This window comes from Lactuca saligna, chromosome 1 (assembly GCF_052625555.1).
Source record: "Lactuca saligna cultivar CGN05327 chromosome 1, ASM5262555v1, whole genome shotgun sequence".
Lineage (NCBI taxonomy): Eukaryota > Viridiplantae > Streptophyta > Magnoliopsida > Asterales > Asteraceae > Lactuca > Lactuca saligna.
The window spans coordinates 50,552,523-50,576,171 of NC_136417.1; the positions used below are offsets into that span (position 1 = coordinate 50,552,523).

At 33.1% G+C, this 23,649-nt stretch overlaps 1 protein-coding gene across 2 annotated transcripts; it reads left to right on the top strand.

Annotated features, from left to right (window-relative positions):
* The first annotated feature begins 5,779 nt into the window (after nucleotides 1-5,779).
* LOC144998134 (receptor-like protein 7) lies at nucleotides 5,780-9,488 on the top strand. Of its 2 annotated transcripts, none has more exons than XM_078957957.1 (2): nucleotides 5,780-8,739; nucleotides 9,260-9,488. In XM_078957957.1, exon 1 carries the CDS (start codon nucleotides 5,790-5,792, stop codon nucleotides 8,736-8,738), a length of 2,949 nt encoding a protein of 982 aa, XP_078814083.1. In that variant the 5' UTR covers nucleotides 5,780-5,789; the 3' UTR covers nucleotide 8,739; nucleotides 9,260-9,488. The 2 variants fall into 2 exon arrangements, with proteins under 2 accessions (XP_078814083.1, XP_078814077.1); XM_078957951.1 differs by having other exon boundaries at nucleotides 9,280-9,488.
* The last annotated feature ends 14,161 nt before the right edge of the window (nucleotides 9,489-23,649 follow it).

The window sequence follows — 23,649 nt, forward strand, 5'->3', positions numbered from 1 at the left end:
TAGTTAGGGTATTGGTTGTAAGGAGGTTGTTGTTGTGGGTACATTGGGTTTTGGTACATTGGAGGGGGTTGGTAATTAGGTTGATTTGGGTAATGTACTTGTTGAACTTGAAAAGCATTGTTTTGAGGTTGGTTGTTTTGGTGGAGGTGTTGGTTTTGTAATTGTGGTTGTGGTTGATAATTGGGTTGGTTTTGAGGAGGGGCTTGATTCCAAGGTGGCATATCAATGAGAGGTTCTTGTGGTTGTTGTCTTGGTTGATGGGGTGGGGTATTGGCATCTTGGTTGATTGGGTTTGGGTTGGGATTATGAGGTGGAGTGTGATTCATGGCTATGTGGTTTTCAAATGGAATGTCTTCAAAGGAATGACCAACAATTGGAGAACTTGGTTCGGTGTCGGTATCACTTGAAGTATGAACTTGATCTTCTATGTTGATTAGTGGAGAAGAGGAAGAAGCTTGAACTAGTTGTTGTTGCTTTGCTTGTTTGGCTAACTTTTTCAACCTTTTTGCTTCTCTTTCAATTTCCGGATTGTAGAGTAGTTCACCGGTTCTTGTAGACCTAGGCATAAACAATCAAATAACAAAAACCAATTTCCCCGGCAACGGCGCCAAAACTTGATCGGGATGTCAAACCCACCAAGCAAATTACACCCTTTGATTGCTAACTAAACGTAATATAATGGTAAAAAGGGGTATCGATCCTCGGGGAAATGGTTGTATTCAATCACCAATGCAATTTAATAGAACTAGTGAAATTAAACTAACTAACTACAATTAAAATAAAAAGGGGGGTGTTTGATTACTTGATAACTAAAATACTTGAATAACTAAAAAAAACTTGCAATTAAGCAAGTTGATGAGATGCTCAAAGGTTGTGAATAATTGGTTAACTAAGGCAATTCAACACAATGAACATTTGTGTGTTTATCAGTAGGATCTAATACAAAGCTTATCTTTCATCCCAAATTGGTTATAGCAATCATGAAGCATGATATACCAAGATTCCTCATAGATAGTATGGAGGTTGGGGAAGCCCACAACACACCTTCTTAATTAAGATCAAGGGTCAATTGAAGCAATTAATCCCAAGAAATCAATTAGCTTTAAGAATGAAGGAATCCCCAATTCCTAGAGGATGCCAAATGCTTACACATCCATAAAGGAGATATGATTCACAAGCTAGAGATGATTTCTACCATCATAAAGCCTTTGTTCTAGATAAATTCAATGATCCAATGCAAAATCAATGAAATAAATCAACTATTGCTCAATCAAATACTAAGCTCATGATCAAAGTATCAAATAAGCATAAGAATTGCAAACTAGAATCATAAACATGGAATAAATTGATAATCAATATAAATCCTTCAAAACCCACAAACATTCATTGGTTTTTAGCCAAAATTAACCAAATAAGAGTATTAGCCACTCATGGCAACAAAGAAACAAGAACAATAATCTAATTGCATAAAGAAACTACCTAAGATTTGGAAAGATGAAAGGAAATGAACTTTTGCTCCCAAAATCGCCTCTTGCAGGTCTCTAATGGTGGAAAAACGTGAATTCAGCCTCCAGATCTGATCCCCAAGGGTTAAGGCAAGCCAAATGACCAAAATGCCCAAACTGGGCAGTTGCGCGGGTACCCGCGCGACGGAAATTCCACCCGCGCAAATGTTGCTGTAATGCTATTGGTCCACCAAGCCACTATACCCTTCCACTACCAAAGATTCCTTTGGTCCCCCCTCCTTGTCCCTGTAATTTGAAATGCACCAATCATCATTTAGCCATCAAATGGATGCTCCAAGCCCAAAATTTGAATTTTATGATCCATCTTCACAAGCCCAAATAATCCAAGCCAATATCTTTCAAAGCCCAATTCTTCCTCTTTGATTCCGCCAAGCCCAATAATGCCTCGGGAGCCCACTAAGTCCGTCTCCGATCAACCCACAACCGCAACAAGCACCGAAAAACCTACAAAATATCTTATGCAACATAACAAGCACCCGGTATGATCCATACTAAAGAAAAATAAATAAAATACAATGCATTAATGATAAAAAGATCTAAAAATCTAAAATAAACTAATAAAAATAAGGAAATAAAATAAGCTATCAATGGATTCGACCCCGAAAAGGACGTTTATGTTTTCATTCTCCCAAATAAATGTTTGTGGCTCTTTTTATCTTCATTATCAATAAATTAGTATTCAAATTAACTTATTCTCATATAAAACAATTACGATTGCACCAATTATGCATTTATGCTTAACCAATACAACGATTTATGATCGGAATTGCATTTAAAAAGAAAGTTGATGAGGCAGTAAAAATCTTGATTTGTGATTTTAAAATATATCTGTGAACGAAACAAACATAACCATTCAATACCTTGGTTCGTGAATTGTGATTTTAAAAAGTATCTAACGAGTAAACAGGCATACAATCAAAGAAGTTCGTGTGACACGTTTGTGATTGTCAATTTTGCTACATTTAAATATTTAATAGATAAAGAAAGATGATGAAGTCTTCCACTAGCGGTAGTTTGTATTTAAATTAATATATTTTAGACAAAATTACACGTTTGGTCCTCGTATAGTTTGTCAAAACAAGCCAATTCGGTACAACTATCAAAGACTCTACGCGATCGGTTTATGTGATTTCATTTTTTGCTTGGTTGATACTTAAGACAAGTAGATGAGATAATTTCGTATATGCTATTCTTAAACATCGGAATATCGTATTTACCCAATCTAATTTCTAAATATCATAAATATCTTCATAAGCTTTCAAAATATCAAAATTTCCCAAATCCTTATCTTTAACACTTTTAAATATTTTATACTCATTTTAAATTCTTATTTTTATTAATTGACTATTATACCCTCAATATTTTTTTTCACAAAGAAATAAAAAAATATAACATTTTTCAAAGGAAGGGGGTAGCATTTAGGTCAGCAAAATCACAATTTATTTTGGCTATAAAGTTAGGTTTTAAAATATGAGTATTGTTCCTACAGAAGTGATCTCGATTGGAGACAACTTTCTTGCATTGGCATTGAATTCATAAATCCATATCTAAACAAACCCTTGGAATCATGATTTGTTTGGTCAATAAAGTGCATTACATAAATTTTTATAAAAAATATAAAAAGCCAGCAGGAGAAGTACAAAAGAAGAAACGGAAAAGAAGCTAACACGAGAAATCCCAACACCAACTAAAAGTCTATGAGATAAATTTTACGGTACTGATCAACTGATTCCAAGTTTTGGTCCAAGGGTAAAATAGTCATTTACGATGAATTTAACAGTTGAGTGGTTAAAGTTAACAATCAAGGGATCAAAACCGATACAAAACCTTGCAATAAGGAGTGAAATTGCAAAAGAAAAATTTTGGGACCAAAACCCTGGAAAGTGCTAATCCCAGGGACCAAAACTGTAATTTACGAAAAGTTGGGACTTAATGAGGGAAACAAATATTTTTTTGTCATCAGTTTTCAGAAAGAAAACTTTTACTGTTTCCAAATGACCATGAAAAGAAGTCCATTTTCTACTAATCTTGTAACAAGAGGATGATTTCCAGCCAAAACTTCTAGTGGCATGGTTCTAAGGTCATTATAGATAGAATCAATCTTGTTTAGTGGATGATATGGCCCAAAGTCTTCTCAAAAGATGAAGGGACTATTATATATACCCTTTGAAAGCAAAGCCTCTAAAATCTGCAATTTTTGCATAAACATAACTCAAATTTTTTCCAAGATATAAACTTTATTAAGGGTGTCACATTGAAAGCTATATTGCAGAATAGGAGAAAGAGGAGGGGTAAAAAAAGTAAATTTAGTTGGAATTTTTAATGGTTAGAATGGATACTTTGATACCACAATCATTTACCAATAACTGGTAAAACAATGTCAGCTTGCATCTGACAAGTTCAAATGGTGATCCTGTTAAGCATGCCTGAAGAATATAGATGTTAAAGTACATATAATCAAATCATGAATCAGGTAAAGTAAGATAGAATGAGGATACCTTAACTGCCTCAGGCATTTCATCGAATGGCTTGTATGCTTGTTTCTCATCCAAAATCAATAACCTTCTTCAGCCTTTCCATTTTTTTTTTTTAAAATATATGTTGCATCCATGATCAATAATATACGACTCAATTTGACTGATTTTAATGTCAACAAATTAAAATTGTCATCAATTATACTTGACCAATACAAATATTTATGAGTTAATTGCATTTAAAAAGAAAATTCACATGAACTATTAAAAACCTTGATTTGTGATTTTAAAATATATCAAAGTATCAAACAAAAAAACAGACGAACCAATTAATTAATACATCAATTTGTAATTTTAAAAAGTATCTAAGAAGATAAGAGACACACTATCAAAAAAGTTAGCTTGATCGTTTACCTCCATGATTGTCTATTGTTGTCGTTCACATGTGAATTTTTATAATATATTTTACTATTTTAGGTTGTTTTACCGTTTCCACTACTGTGTTTTTTTTAAAAAGTTGCGGATTTGGCCCGAAAAGAAATATTACGTTTTTTCAGTCCCTAAAATAAAGTTTTGCAGCACTTTTCATCCTTCAAGTGGAATAAATAAATAAATAAATAAAAGCAATGCTTTGTAAAATAACTATTTTGCTCTTATTTTAAACTGTTTCCTAATTGACAACCAAACATCACTTAGTCAATTAGTCAAATATGATCTAAAAATAATTTGCAGAAATTACAAGAATAAAAGATAAAGGTGACATTAATAAAATAAATATGTGAAAAATAAAAATAAATAACAACAAAATTAAATGGTCAAGACCAAAGAGAGACCCAAGTTTGACAGACTTTCTGGCAACTCGTCCTTTGAGCCATACAATGGTGGAAACTCAACTATCCCAGCCTCCCAGGTTTCACGAACTATAGCCAATTCCAAATCTCTAAAAAATTCATTGAACTTCTTACAATGTCTTAAGAGAACTAAAATTTTGACTTTTGGAAGAAATTTGCTCAATATTATAGCATAGACTTACACATATCATCATATCAAATGTTAATGAGTAAATAAAAAAGTTAAATTACGTCTTTTCTAAAAACATTAAATATCTTCTTAGATCTTGGATGATAATACTTTTATTAATAAATGTTTATGAAAAAACTTAAATATCGATGGGTTGCACCAGTTGAGTAACAAATTTCCTGTACTATAGTCGAAATGGATCATAATGACCGTCAATCTTTTATGTCCTTTATTTTAAAGTTTTTATTAATTAATATATCAAATATGATCATCAAATTATATTATTCAAATAATAATCTATTGGTTCTACATTAAAAAGGTTATGATACTAATTATACTAGAATCTAAATGCACTTCAAACAATTTCCTAGCGACTACATTTGTTTGACAAATTTCATTTAAACTGATTTTTTTTTATTGGACACGTTTCACCCCTTACCGATAAATTATACCCCAAATCCACTCATTTTCATAACAAATAATTGAAATTACCATCAAAGACGATGAGTTAGTGATTTTTTAAAAATATACCGAAGAATAAAACATATGAACGGTTAAAGTGTTTTTACTAATTACTGTAGTTAGTTTATTTTTTATTTTTTAAATCACAGTGTTTTTCCTATTGATCGATTAGTTTCTTTTTCACCTATATCTTTTAATGTTCCCATTAACCGACACTGTTAAACTTACTAATGGCCTAGCTATTATCTTATATATAATGAGAATTGCATGTCGACCATAAACAATTACAAAATAAAACCCATTTTTCATGGCTCCATACATGAATCACTTCAAGTTCTTGCAAACCATCTCCTTCCTATATGTGTTGGTGACAGTGAAGAATGTGACTGGATCATCATTAAGCCATGATGAAGAATGCTCAGCCTTGTTTCAGTTTAAGCAGAGCATAATTCATCAAGATGATGTTGCTTGTGGTGCTCATGGATCTCAAGTGTTTCATTCTTGGAACAATAGTTTTGATTGTTGTTCATGGGAGGGGGTGGCATGCAGCCATGACCATGATCAGTACTTTGGTCATCATGTGATGGGTCTTGACTTGAGCGAGAGGTCTCTTTGTGGGCATATCAACTCCAGCAGCACCCTCTTCAGCCTTGTTCATCTTCAGAGACTCAACCTTTCTGGGAACGACTTTGGTGATTCTCAAATCCCATCTGAGATTGGTCGTCTAAAGCAATTAAGAAGCCTCGATCTCTCTTATTCTTGGTTTAGTGGCCAAATCCCGAATGAAATCTCGCAGTTGATTCATTTGTCTTCTTTAGACCTGTCAGGGAATTCACTAAAGCTTCACAGTCCTAGCCTCAAGAACCTGGTGCAATACTTAACAGGACTCAAAGAACTTCATCTCTCAGGGGTTGACATTAGTTCTTCTGTACCTCATTTCTTGGCCAACTTTTCTTCTTTGAAGTCACTCAAGCTACGAGATTGTTCTCTTAAGAATAAATTCCCTGCAGCCATACTAGAGCTACCAGAGTTAAAAGTTCTTGATTTGGCATTCAATACCGACCTCACTGGTTCTCTTCCTATATTTCGTAACATCAGCTTACTTGAAGAAGTGATACTAGATTTCACAGATTTCATTGGGATTGTACCAGAATCCCTAAGCCACCTTAACCATCTGACTGTCTTGTCCCTTAATGATTGCTATTTCTCGGGGCGCATTCCACGTTCACTCTCTAACATGACGCAACTCACTTACTTGGGTCTTGGTGAAAATCACTTCACAGGTTCAGTTCCTTCCTTGGTAAGTCTTTTGAATCTCGATGGTTTGGTACTTGATGGAAACAAATTCGAGAAAGGACACTTTCCCAATTGGCTTGGAAAGCTGACTAAACTAAGTGAGCTTGATCTGTCTGATATGAACATAAACGGCGAAATCCCACTCTTTCTATCCAACCTAACCAAACTTAGTGAGGTAGGAATGCCAAGAAATTCTCTTACCGGTGGTATACCATCCTGGTTGTTCAACCTCACCCAACTAACATATTTAAATCTTCTGATGAATCAATTGCAAGGACCAATTCCAAACACATTTTCCAGCCTCAAAAGTCTTGAGTATCTTCACCTAGGGTCAAACAATTTCAGTGGTAGGGTAGAGCTCGACATGTTCCTAGGACTCAACAAACTTCAAACATTAGGCTTAGGTTATAACAGGATATCATTAGTAACCACCAACAACTACACCAATACCACTTTACCAGAATTGCATAAGTTAGGACTATCATCATGCAACTTGAAGGAATTTCCTGCCTTTTTGCACTTCCAAAATAAATTGAGATTCCTACTTCTTGACGTCAACAAAATTGATGGGCTGGTACCGGTGTGGATCTGGAACAACAGCCGGGAAACATTAGAGCTGATTAACCTTTCACACAACTCCATCACTGGCTTTGATCAGCAACCTCATTTTCTCCCATGGAGAATTTTAGAAGTATTTTTTATTGCCAACAATCAGCTACGAGGACAACTACCAATTCCACCACAATCCACAGTTGATTATCTAGTCTCACATAATAATCTGACAGGAGAAATACCACCATCGATATGTGAATTGAAATCTCTTCAATACTTAGATTTATCTTTTAACAACATGAGCGGAACACTTCCTTCATGTTTGGGCATCTTAAGCAATTCGTTAGTATATTTAGATCTGAGACGAAATAATTTCCAAGGCAAAATGATGAATGGTTTTATGCCTGGAAGCTTGCTGGAAAACCTTGATTTGAGTGAAAATAGATTTACGAGTCAGCTGCCAAGATCATTGAGACATTGTACCAATTTAGAGTTTCTTTCTCTTGGAGATAACTCTTTTCATGACGTCTTTCCTTCTTGGCTGGGAACTCTATCCAACCTTCAGGTTTTGGTTCTGCGGTCCAACAAATTTTATGGTTCAATTCAAGGTTCCTCACAGTTCCCTAAGTTGCGGATCATAGACCTCTCTAACAACAATTTCAGTGGTCAGTTGCACCAAAACCACTTCCAAACATGGCATGCCATGAGCTCCAACCATCTTGGTGTTTCATCTGTTATGGAATCAAATATATCCTCTAAAAATGTCAATACACATTGGCCTTACACCGTGACATTAACACACAAAGGTGTCAGAACAGAGTACGATCAGATTTTAACCATAGTTATGTCCATTGATCTCTCTTGTAACCATTTTGAAGGAGAAATCCCAGCATCACTCCAACATCTTCAAGGGCTTCAATCGCTCAATCTTTCCAACAATCATTTTACTGGACGTATCTTGCCATCTTTAGGGAACCTAACAAATCTTGAAGCTTTGGATCTCTCTCGAAACGAACTATCCGGGGAAATTCCTCAAAAGTTGGTGCAACTCGGCTTCCTTTCCATCTTCAATGTGTCATTCAACCATCTTCAGGGGCGTATCCCACAAGGAAAACAGTTTGATACATTCGATAACAGCTCTTACATAGGGAATCCCCGACTGTATGGACGACCTTTATCCAAGGAAGGTCAAGATTTAAAGGTTCCAGGAGTTCAACCAACAAGCAATGTGTCCGAGTCTCTCTTCCCGAGTGAAAGAATTGATTGGATCTTTGTATTCTGTGGAGTTGGAAGCGGTCTGGTTGTTGGGGTTGTTATTGGAAACTTTCTATATGAAAGGTATAGTTATCGGTTCACAAAGAGGAAGGACAGATGGGTAAGGCCACTTCGTAACACGAGGAGAAACTAAGGTACAATATTGATTCTCGCAGCAATTTTTCAAGATAATAATTTGTTTATGTGTATGTAGTCTCAACCAAATGGAAAATGTTTTTGTATGTCATCCAGAAAAGTATAATGCTTCTATATATGTTTTTAAACTTATATTTTTAAATTAAAGTAATCCTAACAATATCTTTTAGAGATTAACTGTCATACATTTTAACTTTATTGTATTATCAACAATTACTTGACTTTTTTTGTAATCTGGCTCATTTGTCAAAAGATTCAATTAACTTATATGTCAAGTCGATTATGCATTTTAGCAAAGAAAGTCTTATTAACATATTTAACTTAAAAATAATAGAGAATAAATCTTTTTATTTAAGCTTGGATAAGTTACGTGTCGAGTCCATTAGTTATGTGATGTCGGTTTATGTTTTAAACATGGTATTTATTTATAATAAGTTCATCATAATATCTATGACAAGAATGTTACTTTTTGAGATGTTATGATATAGTTTCTGAGACGACATTTTACTGTGGATGAAGCATTTTCTATAGTTAGTCAGGAGGCGTCATAGCTTAAAGTTCGAAGGGTATGGAGAAGTTGTTGAAGACCTTCAAGGGATTTCAATTTGTTATACCATGTATAGTAAGTGTATATTACGTTTAAGTTTGTGCTTGTATGAATTAGATTTCTTGGAGTAGACTTTCACTATAAGATTATGATGTATCATACAGTTCCATTGTTTAAGTTTATCGTTTATGCATGATGGCATGATCATAGACTCTTATGTAAGCTATTGTTAAGTATTTACAACCTCAACCTCAACCTTAGATCTGGGGTTGTGATAGTATGAAATTCATGTATATTATATACTTTCAAATAAAATTCATGTATATTGTATGTTTTTGAATTAAATAAGTGAAATTCATTGTTTGTATAAAATGTAATAATTCTTTTAACAATAAATCAATGTTATTACTCGGACTATTTCAATTGATTTCACTTGAACTGCACAAATACCTTTTAAACCTCAATCCAGAAATTCAGCCACACGAATATGTTTTCATCCATTTTCTTTCATGATTTCAAACCCTTTCAGTTGACTTAACAGCTAAAAATCCTGTTCTCGAGTTTTAAAATTAAGGAAAAGAAAGGGAATGAAGAGAAGGATATTAGTACTAAATACACTGAAGCCATAAAGAGGTTCCACCCATGAGAATAACCATGCAGTCTATGAATAGTGAATTATGCACTCCAGTCTCCAAATCTTCATATTCAATGAATGGTGCTACTTGTTTTTGTTATAAAACATATCGCCAGTTTTTATATATATAATAAGGTAACATTAAGAATCACCTGATGCGTCTTCATCCAATGACCTGAAGTAGTGGGTTCAAGTGCAGATATTTTCTGTAACTTATCATGTTTTCAATCACTATTAACATAACCAATTCTATATAAACTAAAAGAAGGAACAATTATTGATTTGAGATAACAAATATATAGAGCAGCAATGCGAAAATTTGTTGTTGAATCATACATAAAGTACAGGTAGAACAATGAAAACATTACATAAGAAGCGACCTAGGCATTTCATCGAATACGTGGTGGGCGGTGACCAGAACTTCATCCTGCATAACGGTGAACATCTTAGTCTTATCACCAAATCCTCATGGTACAATAACTTGGATTTAGGTTCCAGCGTCTCTACATCCACATTATTATACTCTATATACTTGTCCTATTCTTCTGTCGTCACTTCTTCTGACTCTATACAGATTTCTGAGAGCTGGTGGTAGCTAGTGTTGCATTGACGCTTGATTTGTAAGCAAAGTGTGGCTGTGTGGGATAAAGAAGATGGTGAGAAGTCGAAAAGGGTAAAGAGATGTGGAGGTGTCCATAAGTTGATTTAAAGGCATTTAAGGGGAAGTAGCAGGAAGTGGAGGTGGAGGTGGATAAAGATAAATCAAGGAAACTGAAAATGTCATAAAAGTAAGGAGGAGTCGACCCACACCACCCCGAACTCCTCAAGTAAAACCAAATAAAAATCACTCAAGCCGTTAGACCAGCCACTCGTTTACCATGGTTTACTAAATGTTTACAACTAAAAATATGTGAAAGCTTTGTAAAAATTCTGTGAAAAATATTTTTGTAAAAAAACAAAGGCTGTAAAAATAAGATGTAAAGGAAGGTGTAAAAAGATTCAAAAATATGAAAACGAAGTTGTAAAAAATAAAAGAACATATGAATATAAAGTTTGTAAATAATTTGGGAAAATTTTGAAAAAAAAAAAAAAAAAAAAAAAAAAAAAAAAAAATTATAACAAAAATTAAAACTTGGGCATTATAATAAGAAAATGTTTTTGGCAAAGTAAATAAAAGGACCGAATTGTAATAAAAAATAAAATTTGGTCAAAAGCTATAAATAAGCACAAGTTGGGATGGATTTGGGCCGGGTTATGTAGGGTAGATTGGTTGGGTCCAAGTATTTCTAGCTGGTTGTCAAATAAAAAGAAAAACTGTCCAACTCCCGACCTCCTGAAGATAATCAAAAAGCTCTTACAATTTGCTCCAAAGATAGTTTTGGTTTATAATAAAATGTATCTTAATTAATTTCTTTATACTCTTGATAGAATGATCCCGAATAGAAAGTTTATCTTAAAACCATATAGGGATGAGCATCCAGACTGGACCTGAACCTGTCCTTAAACCTGGATCGATACCTGTTTTATCAATTCTTGGATTGTCAATTTTTCGATTCCGTTTTTTTAAACAGTTCCAAGTATTCGATTAGTTTGTTCTCGAATTGTACCACATATAATGAATGTTGTACTGGCCCAATGCAATGAATGTACCATACACTTCATTGAATTGCACCACACGTAATGAATGTTGTCTGTCTAGAGTCTTTACATTCCTCCCAAACTGGTTTCGGTATCGGTTGGGTCCAAATGCTCACCCATACAACCAAACCTACGAAACCGGTGGAATTAGATTCAAATTTCCTAAAATTTCATAGGTATTCCAACCAACCAAACAACCCCTTAATATAATTTAGGTTATTTTACCGTTTGCTTCACCCTGTTTTAGGAAAAGTATGGATTCGACCCCGAAAAGGACGTTTATGTTTTCATTCTCCCAAATAAATGTTTGTGGCGCTTTTTTTATCTTCATTATCAATAAATTAGTATTCAAATTAACTTATTCTCGTATAAAACAATTAAGATTGCACCAATTATGCATTTATGCTTAACCAATAAAACGATTTATGATCGGAATTGCATTTAAAAAGAAAGTTGATGAGGCAGTAAAAATCTTGATTTGTTATTTTAAAATATATATGTGAACGAAACAAACATAACCATTCAATACCTTGCTTCGTGAATTGAGATTTTAAAAAGTATCTAACGAGTAAACAGACATACAATCAAAGAAGTTCGTGTGACACGTTTGTGATCGTCAATTTTGCTACATTTAAATATTTAATAGATAGAGAAAGATGTCGAAGTCTTCCACTAGCGGTAGTTTGTATTTAAATTTATATATTTTAGACTAAATTATACGTTTGGTCCCCGTATAGTTTGTCAAAACAAGTTGATTCAGTACAACTATCAAAGACTCTACGCGATAGGTTTATGTGATTTCATTTTTTGCTTGGTTGATACTTTAGACAAGTAAACGGGATAATATCCTATATGCTATTATTAAACATCGAAATATCGTATTTACCTAACCTAATTTCTAAATATCATAAATATTGTTCATAAGCTTTCAAAATATCATAATTGCCCAAATCCTTATCTTTAACACTTTTAAATATTTTATAATCATTTTAAATTTGTATTTTTATTAATTGATTATTATACCCTCAATACTTTTTGGCACAAATAAATAAAAAATGTAACATTTTTCAAAGGAAGGGTTAGGTCAGCAAAATCACAATTTATTTTGGCTATAAAGTTAGGTTTTAAAATATGAGTATTGTGCCTACAGAAGTGATCTCGATTGGAGACAAATTTCTTGCATTGGCACTGAATTCATAAATCCGTATCTAAACAAACCCTTGGAATCATGATTTGTTTATTCTATAAAGTGCATTACAGAATATTTTATAAAAAATATAAAAAGCCAGCAGGAGAAGTATAAAAGAAGAAACCGAAAAGAAGCTAGCATGAGAGATCCCAACACCAACTAAAAATCTATGAGATACATGTAATGATCAACTTGATTCCAAGTTTTGGTCCAAGGGTAAAATAGTCATTTAAAATGAATTTAACTGTTTGAGTTGTTAAATTTAACGATCAAGGGATCAAAACCAATACAAAACCTTGCAATAAGGACTGAAATTGCAAAATAAACATTCTGGGACCAAAACCCTAGAAAGTGCTAATCTCATGGACCAAAACTGTGATCAGCGTTCAGAAAGAAAACTTCTACTAATCTTCTAACAAGAGAATGATTTCCAGCCAAAACTTCTAGTGGCATGGTTCTAAAGTCATTATAGATAGAATCAATCTTGTTTAGTGGATGATATGGCCCAAAGTCTTCTCAAAAGATGAAGGGACTATTATATATACCCTTTGGAAGCAAAGCCTCTAAAATCTGCAATTTTTGCATAAACATAATTCAAAACATTCCAAGATATGAACTTTATTAAGGGTGTCACATTGAAAGCTATATTGCAGAATAGGAGAAAGAGGAAGGGTAAAAAAAGTAAATTTAGTTGGAATTTTTAATGGTTAGAATGGATACTTGGATACCAGAATCATTTACCAATAACTGGTAAAACAATGTCAGCTTGCATCTGACAAGTTCAAATGGTGATCATATTAAGCATGACTGAAGATAATACATTGTTCAAGTACATATAATCAACTCAAGAATCAGGTAAAGTAAGATAGAATGGGAATACCTTAATTGCCTCAGGCATTTCATCGAATGGCTTGTATGCATGTTTCTCATCCAAAATCAATAACCTTCTTCAACCTTTCCATTTTGCATAACTCTTCTACTAAATAATGTTGGAACAAAACTACACAGTAGGGTTACATCTTTCTAAACTCTTGCATCTTCTCATTCAATACAATAGCATACAATATATATAGAGGAATCAAAACACGTCTACCTAGTCAAAAGCAACAAAATAAGGAGCTAACTAACTAACCCTATCTAAACTATTCTAAGAGATCTGCTAAACAAACGTGCCTACATGGCCTTTACTTATTCAAACTTTATAAGGACTAAAATACCCTTAAAGATGATCACTTGAGTTCGACTAAGTTTGGATTAACACCAACAAATAACACTCATTACTTTTATGCTCTCTGATTTGACTTGGTTCCTTTTTTTTTTTTTTAATTTTTTTTTTTTTTTGTCTTTCCACTTTGACCTTGACAACTTTGCTAAATTCCCGAATTTTCAGGAACCTCTTCCAAGTAAAAGTTTTTTGCTCTTTACAAGACTGGACTCAATGGCTCCCCCATTCAAGGACTGTAAGGGTTCATCGTCATTTGAGTTGAAATACTTCTGTAATTCGCCATTAATTTCATCCCCATGAACCTTTCCATCTCTCTCGGCCTGTCCATGAATGATAGTATTTCTGATTTTTAAGACATGATTGAATCGTAGTATGAGCAAAAGCTGATTTAGGGTTACAACTTCATGGACGACTGAGAGCAATTAATTTGAGGTCACGTTTAAAGCTCATTTAGGGTTACGATTCCATTGATGGCAAAAAGTTAAATCCTTTAGCCCAAATTCTAATTTTTTCAAACAATAACCAAACACACCCTTACAAATTTGTTGTACTTTGACAGTATTCTAATGAATTCGATCTGTTCACCATCTTCTTCCCTCTCATACCTCCCACGTTATAATTATAATTGACTTATGTTCATATCAAACAATTAAGATTGTCACCAATTACACTTACCTAATACAATGATTTATGATTTGAATTGCATTACAGCATTAGAAAAGAAATTCGATGAACCATTAATTACTCCATTAAATATATTGATTTATGATCTTGAAATATATCTAAGGAAAAAAGTGATGAACCATTTAATACGTTAATTTGTGATTTTTAATACTAGTATTTACGAAGAAAGCAGGCGCATCATCAAAGAAGTTGTGTAAAGACTTTGAAGTCTTCCACTGGCATTTATTTGTATTTGTATATTTTACAGTTTCCATTCCTTTGCTTTTATAAAAGTTATGAATTTTGACCCCCAAAATGACTTTATGTTTTTAATTCCTAAAATAAAGTTTCGTAGTGCCTTACATCCCTCAATGGAATACGCTTTAACAAAAAAAGATGAACGTTTTGTAGAATAACTAATTTGCCTGGGCCCAACTCTAATTTCCAAGAAGTATTCGGTCTCTCCTAAATTGGTTTATTATCTATTAAGGTTAAAGAGGAATGATAACACTTCTAACATCTTGTTACGTTAGATTTTTTAAGTGTCACAACATTTTTTACCATTTAACACCTAATATTAGCATTTGTTAGGGAGTGATAACATTTCTAACACTTTATTTTATTTTATTTTTTGATTTTTTTTTTCTAATTAAATAAAATCACTTTATTTTTGTTCACAAGTATTAAACAAATTTTATTTTTTAAAACCACAAATAATAAATATTTAAGTGCAGGGCTCTTTTAGTAATTTCAGAAACTTGGTTTGAGAGAGGGATTAAGATGGGGGTGTGATGTGTAAGTCTGAGATTTTTGGAGGTCCATTTCTATCCAATTCAAATTTTCGTGTCTTCTTCCTTCTAGAACAACTGATTGCAATTGCAGCGAGACTCTTCATTTTCCATTTTTGAGTTTCACATCGTGATTCAACAATTAAATTGAGTCAAGAAGGAAGTAATTTAGTCAAACACACTCCACCTAATGAAAATCGTCCAAGGCGAGGCTTTCTCTGGCGTTCTCGCCTGTTGGCATGTCTCCGGTAGCGACCCCCCATAGCGAGAGCTAGGGGCGGTATTCTAGCATGGTTGGCGAGCCTAGCGAGTTCCATAATGAGTGCCACTCTGCTTAGCCTAACTGTTTATTAATTTATTAGTATTATTACTCTATATGAATGGACCCCATACACCACCTCCCTTTCACATAGTTTCACCTCACCTTTCTTCTGCAATGCAACCATCCACTCCTTTGACAAATCTGTTAGTTGCTGATCTTTCCACAAAAAATTCTTTTCTTCCATGTAGCTCTCTACTAATTCTTTTGAAATCAATTCCCTACAAGCTTGAGAGAGAGAGAGAGAGAGAGAGAGAGAGAGAGAGAGAGAGAGAGAGAGAGATGTAAGGTAGTTCGGGTTTGCTTCCGCCACCATCATCAACTCTAATAATCCACTTGAAACCCGAGGTAAACAACATTTGGCAGTTGATTGGTATTAAGGGATTAATCAGTATAGACAAAGATTAATCGGGGTCTATAAATTATTAATAAAAATATCCAACAATCAATAAATCCTAAGAAAATAAGTATTTGGCCGATATTAACCAAAACCGATTAATCAGATTAAGGCTGTCAACCGATTAATCAACCTAAGACCGATTTCTGAAACGCTGCTTAAACTTCATGAAACTCCCAAACGGCTCAAGAAATAAACATTCCCAACAAAAGAAAGGAAATTTTTATTTTTTGTTACGGAATGAAAAGTAAGTTTGCAAAACTCATTTGTTCAATTGATCAACTGCAATCTACCAATAATAACAAGAGAAAATAACATCGAAACAGAACACAGTAGAATCCAAGTTAATTAACAAGATTATAAACCTAAAGTAAACAAACAATGGACTTTGACGTAAACCAAAGTGAACATAATAAAAAGAAAGAAGTATGGATAATCGTAATCAATACAAAAGTTACTTACAATGGTATAATAATAATAATAATAATAATAATTCAAACAAAGGTAACATTTTTGGGTCTATATGTTAAGAGAAAGAAGAAATAAAAATTCTACTAATATGATTCAGGACCATAACGATATGAGTAAAATATTTAGACCAAAGAAAATAAGAAAATTTTAAAATATTTAGAAGAGTCAAGCGGGCTAGGCGAGTCAATGAGTAAAACGCCCTAAAATAACACTGTGGTTATAAAAACAGGGCTAAAACACGACTTTGCCTTTTTCTCCGGACTCTTTTTTTTTTCACTCATATCTGATTATGATTTGCTGATCATAATACTGCTTCCATGAGGATACTATGTGATATTAACGAATTAGCCTTGCATTAGGCTTACAAATAAAATAAAGTATAAGGAAGTAGACTAACCAGAAATGTGAATCCAAGAATTGTCTTGTAGTAGAACTTTGATACTCCAAATTTATTTAAAACTATTTATTGCAGAAGGATTTTTTACAAGAGTAGATTACAAGAGAGAAACATAGAAATGGCTCCAGGCCTATCTCAAACATAAGAGAGAGGCTACTTAAATAGATCAGGAGGTCACAGAAAACAAACAAAACCTAAATTATTACATTTAGCATTGGCAAACAGCTTTTAGAAAAGTAGAAATGACTCTTTGTTTGATTCCCTTGCTTTAATAATATCTGACGAATATTATTCTTTGTCTTCAATAATTTTTGAAGAATATCATCCTCTTTTATTTTGGTCCATCCACCTGTCACCTTAAGTCTATTGTGGTGCTGTCCTTTTTGTCTTGGAAAGATTCTTTCTTTGAGTGATTGATTCCTCAATCATCTCAATCATGCAATCAATGGGGAGGTCTTCTTCTGGAATTCCTTCATCATCTGGTTGGGATTCTCCCGCTAAAAACTGTGTTTGGCTGTGGTTATCAACTGACATATTATCTGAAATATCTTCACTTGAACCTTCATCTTTTGCATTTTCATGTTTTGTAAACCTTTTAAGGTTTTCTTTTAATTCAGAACAGTAAAACCTGAATGACTTGATTATTTCTTCTTTAGTTAGATTGACCTTTTGAGAAGTTGAGGGGGCTGCTTCTGTCGAGGAGGCTATTTCCGAGAATTTTTTCTGGTCTTGGTATTTCTTAATTTACTGATTGATATGATCAATTGTTTCCTGTGCATTAAGAATTTTTGTTTCTGGATTTTTATGAAGCATTTTAGGCCAGAATTTGGTAAAATATGACCTTTGTAGAGAAGGAAATTTGGAGGGAGTATAATCCACATGTGGGGACCATTTCCAAATCCACGGAATAGAAAATTCCATGAAAAAATGCATGGAAGATATTGCTTCCAGCCCTTCTGATTTCAAAGGAATGGCTTGGTTTTGGTATCTAGGAGAGACGGGTAACCGATCAGGAATATCTGCATGAGGATGACAGTGGTGACTCCGCTGTGGGAGAGGATACGGGAGGCCTAGAAGCCATAGCTTCACTGAAAGTATTTGGATCGTCCTCAATATTAAATAATCATGATGTTGAGACACAGTCTCATCCCTTGTTCCTTCAACTAAATAAAGTTGAAAATCAGATTCAAAAGATTTATCTTTCCTAGCTCTAGTACTCTTTCTAAGTTGAGGCACAAAAATTATACGACCAAAAACATCTTTAAATTGAATTGTATTCTTGTTGAAAGATTTTTGAATCATGTCCCTTAGTCTAGGTATAGGTGTGAATCTTTCTTCATCAAAGATATCATTTCTTGACTGTATAACAAAGTTCACAGACATAGAGTCACTAGATTCCAAAACATAAAATCTATAAGCTTTGGAATGCTCAACATATCCAATAAAGATACAATCTATACCTCTTTCACCCAATGTTTTCCAATGAGCCTTACAACTGCTTTATAAACCCAAAATCTTATAAAATCAAATTTGGTACCTTTTTACACCAATGTTCATAAGGAGTATTCTTACCCCTTTTTTTTGGAGTTCTATTCAAAATACAACATGCAGTTAATATAACCTCACCTCAGAAACCTTCACTTAAACTTGAATAGGACAACATGGAGTTAACCATTTCTTTCATAGTCCTATTTTTCCTTTCATCTACACCATTTTGTTGTGGTGTATAAGGAGTCATGGTTTGATGTATTATTCCATTTGATTCAAAATAAATCAGATCATAATACTCACTACCTCTATCAGTAGATAAACCTTTTATTAATTCATTTTTATGAAGTTAAACCTCTTGTTTATAAATATTAAATCTATCAAGAGCTTTATCTTTTGAATATAGCAAATAGACATAACAATATCTAGATGCATCATCAATAAAAGTAACAACATACTTTTTGATTCCAAGGGAAGGTGTTGCATGGAAATCATATAAATCACTATGTATAAGTTCCAACAACTTTCTTTCCCTAACAACATCTTTGAATTATTGTCTTGTGATTTTAGTTAACATGCATGTTTTACACTTTTCATTATTTATATCAAAAGTAGGAATTAAACTCATTTTTGACATGGCTTTTAATCTCTTGTAATGAATGTGTTGTAGTCTAGCATGCCATAAATCAAATTTATTAAAATTATTGCTAGACATGAAAACCAAATTATCGTAACTAGGATAATTAATATTAAGCATAATTATTCCATTACACACATATTCGAAACCCAAAAAAGAAGCATGTCTTGACAAGATATATTTTTCACTTTCTAATATTTGTTTGTAACCACAATTATTCAAGGCAATTTCAGACACGAGATTCTTTCGAATCCCTAAAACATATAAAACATTATTCAAAAACAAACATTTTCCAGAAGTAAAGTAAAGCAAAATAGATCCTAAACCCTTGATTGGTTCAGTAGCAACATTTCCCATTTTCACTACAGATCCATCTTTAATTGGTTGAAATTCTTGAACCAACAGAGATCTTTACAAATATGGTTTGTTGCTTACGAATCAACCCACCATGAAACATCATCATACTACACATAAAATTCTTTAAAAATCACAGAAATATAATTTTGCACACAATTAACTTTCTGCATCAAATCCGAATTCTGACCTTGTTGCTTTTCTAGATCATTGGATCCACTCGGTCCAACATAATCCTTATTCACTTTATGAAGACGAAAATCTTTCTTGAAGTGACCCGGTTTCTTACAATTCCAACAAACTACTTTTTCCTTTTTGTTAGAAGACTTTTCATCATTTCCTTTAAACTTCCTTTTTCATTAGACTTCTTATGATTCTTTGAACTTTCTCCTTCAACCATGTTCCCAGAAGAGGAACCAACTTGATTCTTGCCTTCAGTATTGTTATCAAGTTTTTGAGTCCTTAATGACTCTTTAATCCGTAAATGGCTTCCAAGTTGAGTAAAAGTTAATTCATCTTTTGTTATGTTTCATATTATGTTTAAAATCTTTCTAGGAATGGGGAAGTTTGTCAATGTTCACATCCACAAAATTGGCTTCATCTATTTTCAGATTGTGTTGAGCAAATTGTCCTAAGATCCTTAACATTTCATGGAATTATTGCATAATAGGTATGGAGTCAGACTTCTTGTAACCCATAAAGTTACTAACAAGAAACTTCTTACTTGAATCATCTTCAGTCATGTACTTGGATCTAAGAGAATCCCACAATTCTTTTGCATTTTTAATATTCTTATAGATATCAAACAAAGAATCAGACATACCATTGAGAATATGACCACGACAGATGAAGTCATAATTTTCCCGCTTTAAACTTCTTCTTGTTGCTTCTAAGGTTTCATCTTCACTAAACTTTGGCATAGGTGTACTCAAGACATACACCACTTTCAGAGTAGTAAGGAGAAAATGCATCTTCTTTAGCCATCTACAAAAAATTTGTTCTTCAAACTTATTTGATTTGTCAAACTTGCTTGGCATATCCTTCACAGAATCGCCACTTTCCATGATCAATAATATACTTTTATTTTTGTTAGAGATTTGGGGTTAAAAGTACTTGTAAATTCTAAGAATCATGTTTTACACTTTCAAATCGACGTATTTGATTGGTACTCCCAAATCCTCAATTGGATAATACTTAGAAGTTTGAGAGCAAGAAAATAGAATGAGAGGATATGTTTTTCGTCTGTACCGATGATTGACCAAAACTTGGTTAAATATGTCTCATGTCTATAACCGTCACAAGAACATTACAACCATCATAACTAAGACAAAAACTGAGCATTTAACTATTGGATACAAGCATAACCGAAGGGTGCCCAAAAACTGTCACCAACCGTTAAACCTGACATAAAACGTTTGTTTTAACCATTGGAGAATAGATTAACCGACATGTAAAACACCAAACCGAAGGATCAAACACTAAGTTGCATGCGTTCTGATGTAAGCTTGTTCCGACGCGTTCTGATATGAGCTGTTCCAGTGCGTTCCATTCCATCAGAAGTGAACAATACTGTTCTAGTGAGTTCCAATTCATCAGAAGTGAACAGTACTATTCCAACGAGTTCCGATTCTTCGGAGCTCATTGGAAGCCATTTCTATTACGAAACCAGTCACACTTCCGAAATCATCTTCGGTTCCAATATTAATTCTATTCCGAAATCATTTCAGTTTCAATATCAATTCGATTTCGAAATTCTTTCAGTTCCGATATTAATTCCATTCCGAAATCATTTTTGGTTCCGATATCAATTCCTTCCGAAATCATTTTTTGGTTCCGATATCAATTCCATTTTGGAATCATTTTCGGTTTCGATATCATTTTTCCCTTAGTTTTAATCTTGAATAAACTTAAATATGTGTATACTCCACACCTTCCTTACTTGTTTAATGTTTATCAAGATTTATTTTGATCAGCAAGTCAATACATTACACTTAAATACAATTAGTGAAACAATTCACCAACATGTCATGTTTTCACTTATGGAATAAATATTAAAAGAAAATTAGCGGTGCTAATTTCTTTCTTCTATTTAATTATTCTATTTTCAACCAATTTTTTACATATTGTGCTACGACATGTAATCGAGAACAACAAATCATGGGATCCCATTTATATTACATAGAAATAAATTGTTAGTATCAATTTTTGTTTGACAAGCTTTGTTTTTGAATGTTATTACTTTGTGTGTTGGGCTCTCAATTTGGGTCGTTTGGACATATAGAAACACAATTATTTTTAAAAATTCTGAATTTCAGAAAGATTGTATATTAGATTGTATTCAGGATTTGTTTTTTAATTGGTTTTGTTCTAGGAATTGTAAATATAGGATTGCACCGAATGTTTGCCTACAATCGCCAATCCCATCATCTTTTTACCTGCTAGCTTCTAGCTAGCTTTTTTTGTTTCACGTGTTTATATATTGTTGTTCTATTTTTTTTTTTTTTTGAATTTTCGTTTTTTTAAGGATTGGTTTGAGCTTACATGTGTTGGAGTGTGTTCTTTTATCTATTATTTTTCTACACATGATTCATTTTGTACTACAACTTCAGACACCACCACTGTTGGGTTATAACATAAAATACCAATATACTTGACATTCATGAAAGCACAGAGTTGTAATTGATATAAATGAAAGTACGATGCTATTATAGGTAAAAAAAACATAAGCACGTTGCTAATTTTTAATGATAGTATCTTCATTTTTAATTTTTGTTATGTTATTAAAAATATATACACAATTATGGCATCTAACTTTCACTTTTTCTTCATATTACAACATTATGAGTTTTTCTAAATATAAGATAAAATCTTTTGTTACTATGGCATTTTTGATAAGCCATTGTGTTTGATGGTTTTGTGACACAGATTTTTAGGTGAAGTAAAGATTGCTATTTGATTTGGATAATATCTTGATGTTGGTTAGTTGTTACATTTCTTATTAGCTCTAAGAGAAATAAGTAGAAGTACCATAAATATAACAAAAGATTAGTGAGGGGTCAATTTGGTTATTTTCCTTGTAAGTCGGGTTAGGTTAGCTTAAATACTAGTTTGGTTTGAGTCGGTTAGTATCTTTGATTGTGTTGAATAGAAGTTGACTTTGGGAGAGAGTCGGTTAGTATCTTTTCACCTTCTCAACCTTAATGTGTTATTCAATCTAGAACCAAAAAAACCGAAAACTGAATAAGCCGTAAACTAAGAACTGAAAACCGAACAGAATACGACTACTCGGTTCCAACCGGTTCTTGGTTTGGTTTGATTTTTCGGTTAAAAAGCCCATCCCTAGTGTCGTGTCGCATAATTTCCCTCTTAATGTTTCATTATTTCTTTTAAACTATGCTATACCTTTCCATTTCAAGAGCAATGTACAAGTGCATTTTGCACAATTTACAAGAGAAAAGAGGGGAAGGCAAAAGAGAGAAAAGATACACTCTCACATGAAGAGAAAAGAAGAGAGATTGGAATCGTTGTTTTATTCTTCCCAGGGTTTGGTTTTGCAGCCATCGCTATTGGGGGTGCGGAATTCCCAACGAGCACAACCCTCAACGTCGGACCCCACTCTGTTGCCCGCTTCCCATAACACACAGCCACACCATTTATCCTTTTCTTCATAGCTTTTTTTTTATATGTTGCATCCATGATCAATAATATACGATTCAAATCGACTGATTTTCATGTCAACAAATTAACATTGTCACCAATTATACTTGACCAATACAAATATTTATGAGTTAATTGCATTTAAAAAGAAAATTCACATGAACTATTAAAAACCTTGATTTGTTATTTTAAAATATATCAAACAAAAAAACAGATGAACCAATTAATTAATACATCAATTTGTAATTTTAAAAAGTATCTAAGAAGATAAGAGACGCACTATCAAAAAAGTTAGCTTGATCGTTTACCTCCATGATTGTCTATTGTTGTCGTTCACATGTGAATTTTTATAATATATTTTACTATTTTAGGTTGTTTTACCGTTTCCACTACTGTGTTTTTTTTAAAAAGTTGCGGATTTGGCCCGAAAAGAAATATTACGTTTTTTCAGTCCCTAAAATAAAGTTTTGCAGCACTTTTCATCCTTCAAGTGGAATAAATAAAT

Excerpts from the sequence above, each read along its gene's own strand:
- LOC144998134 (XM_078957957.1), top strand. The coding sequence starts at position 5,790 with ATGGCTCCATACATGAATCACTTCAAGTTCTTGCAAACCATCTCCTTC.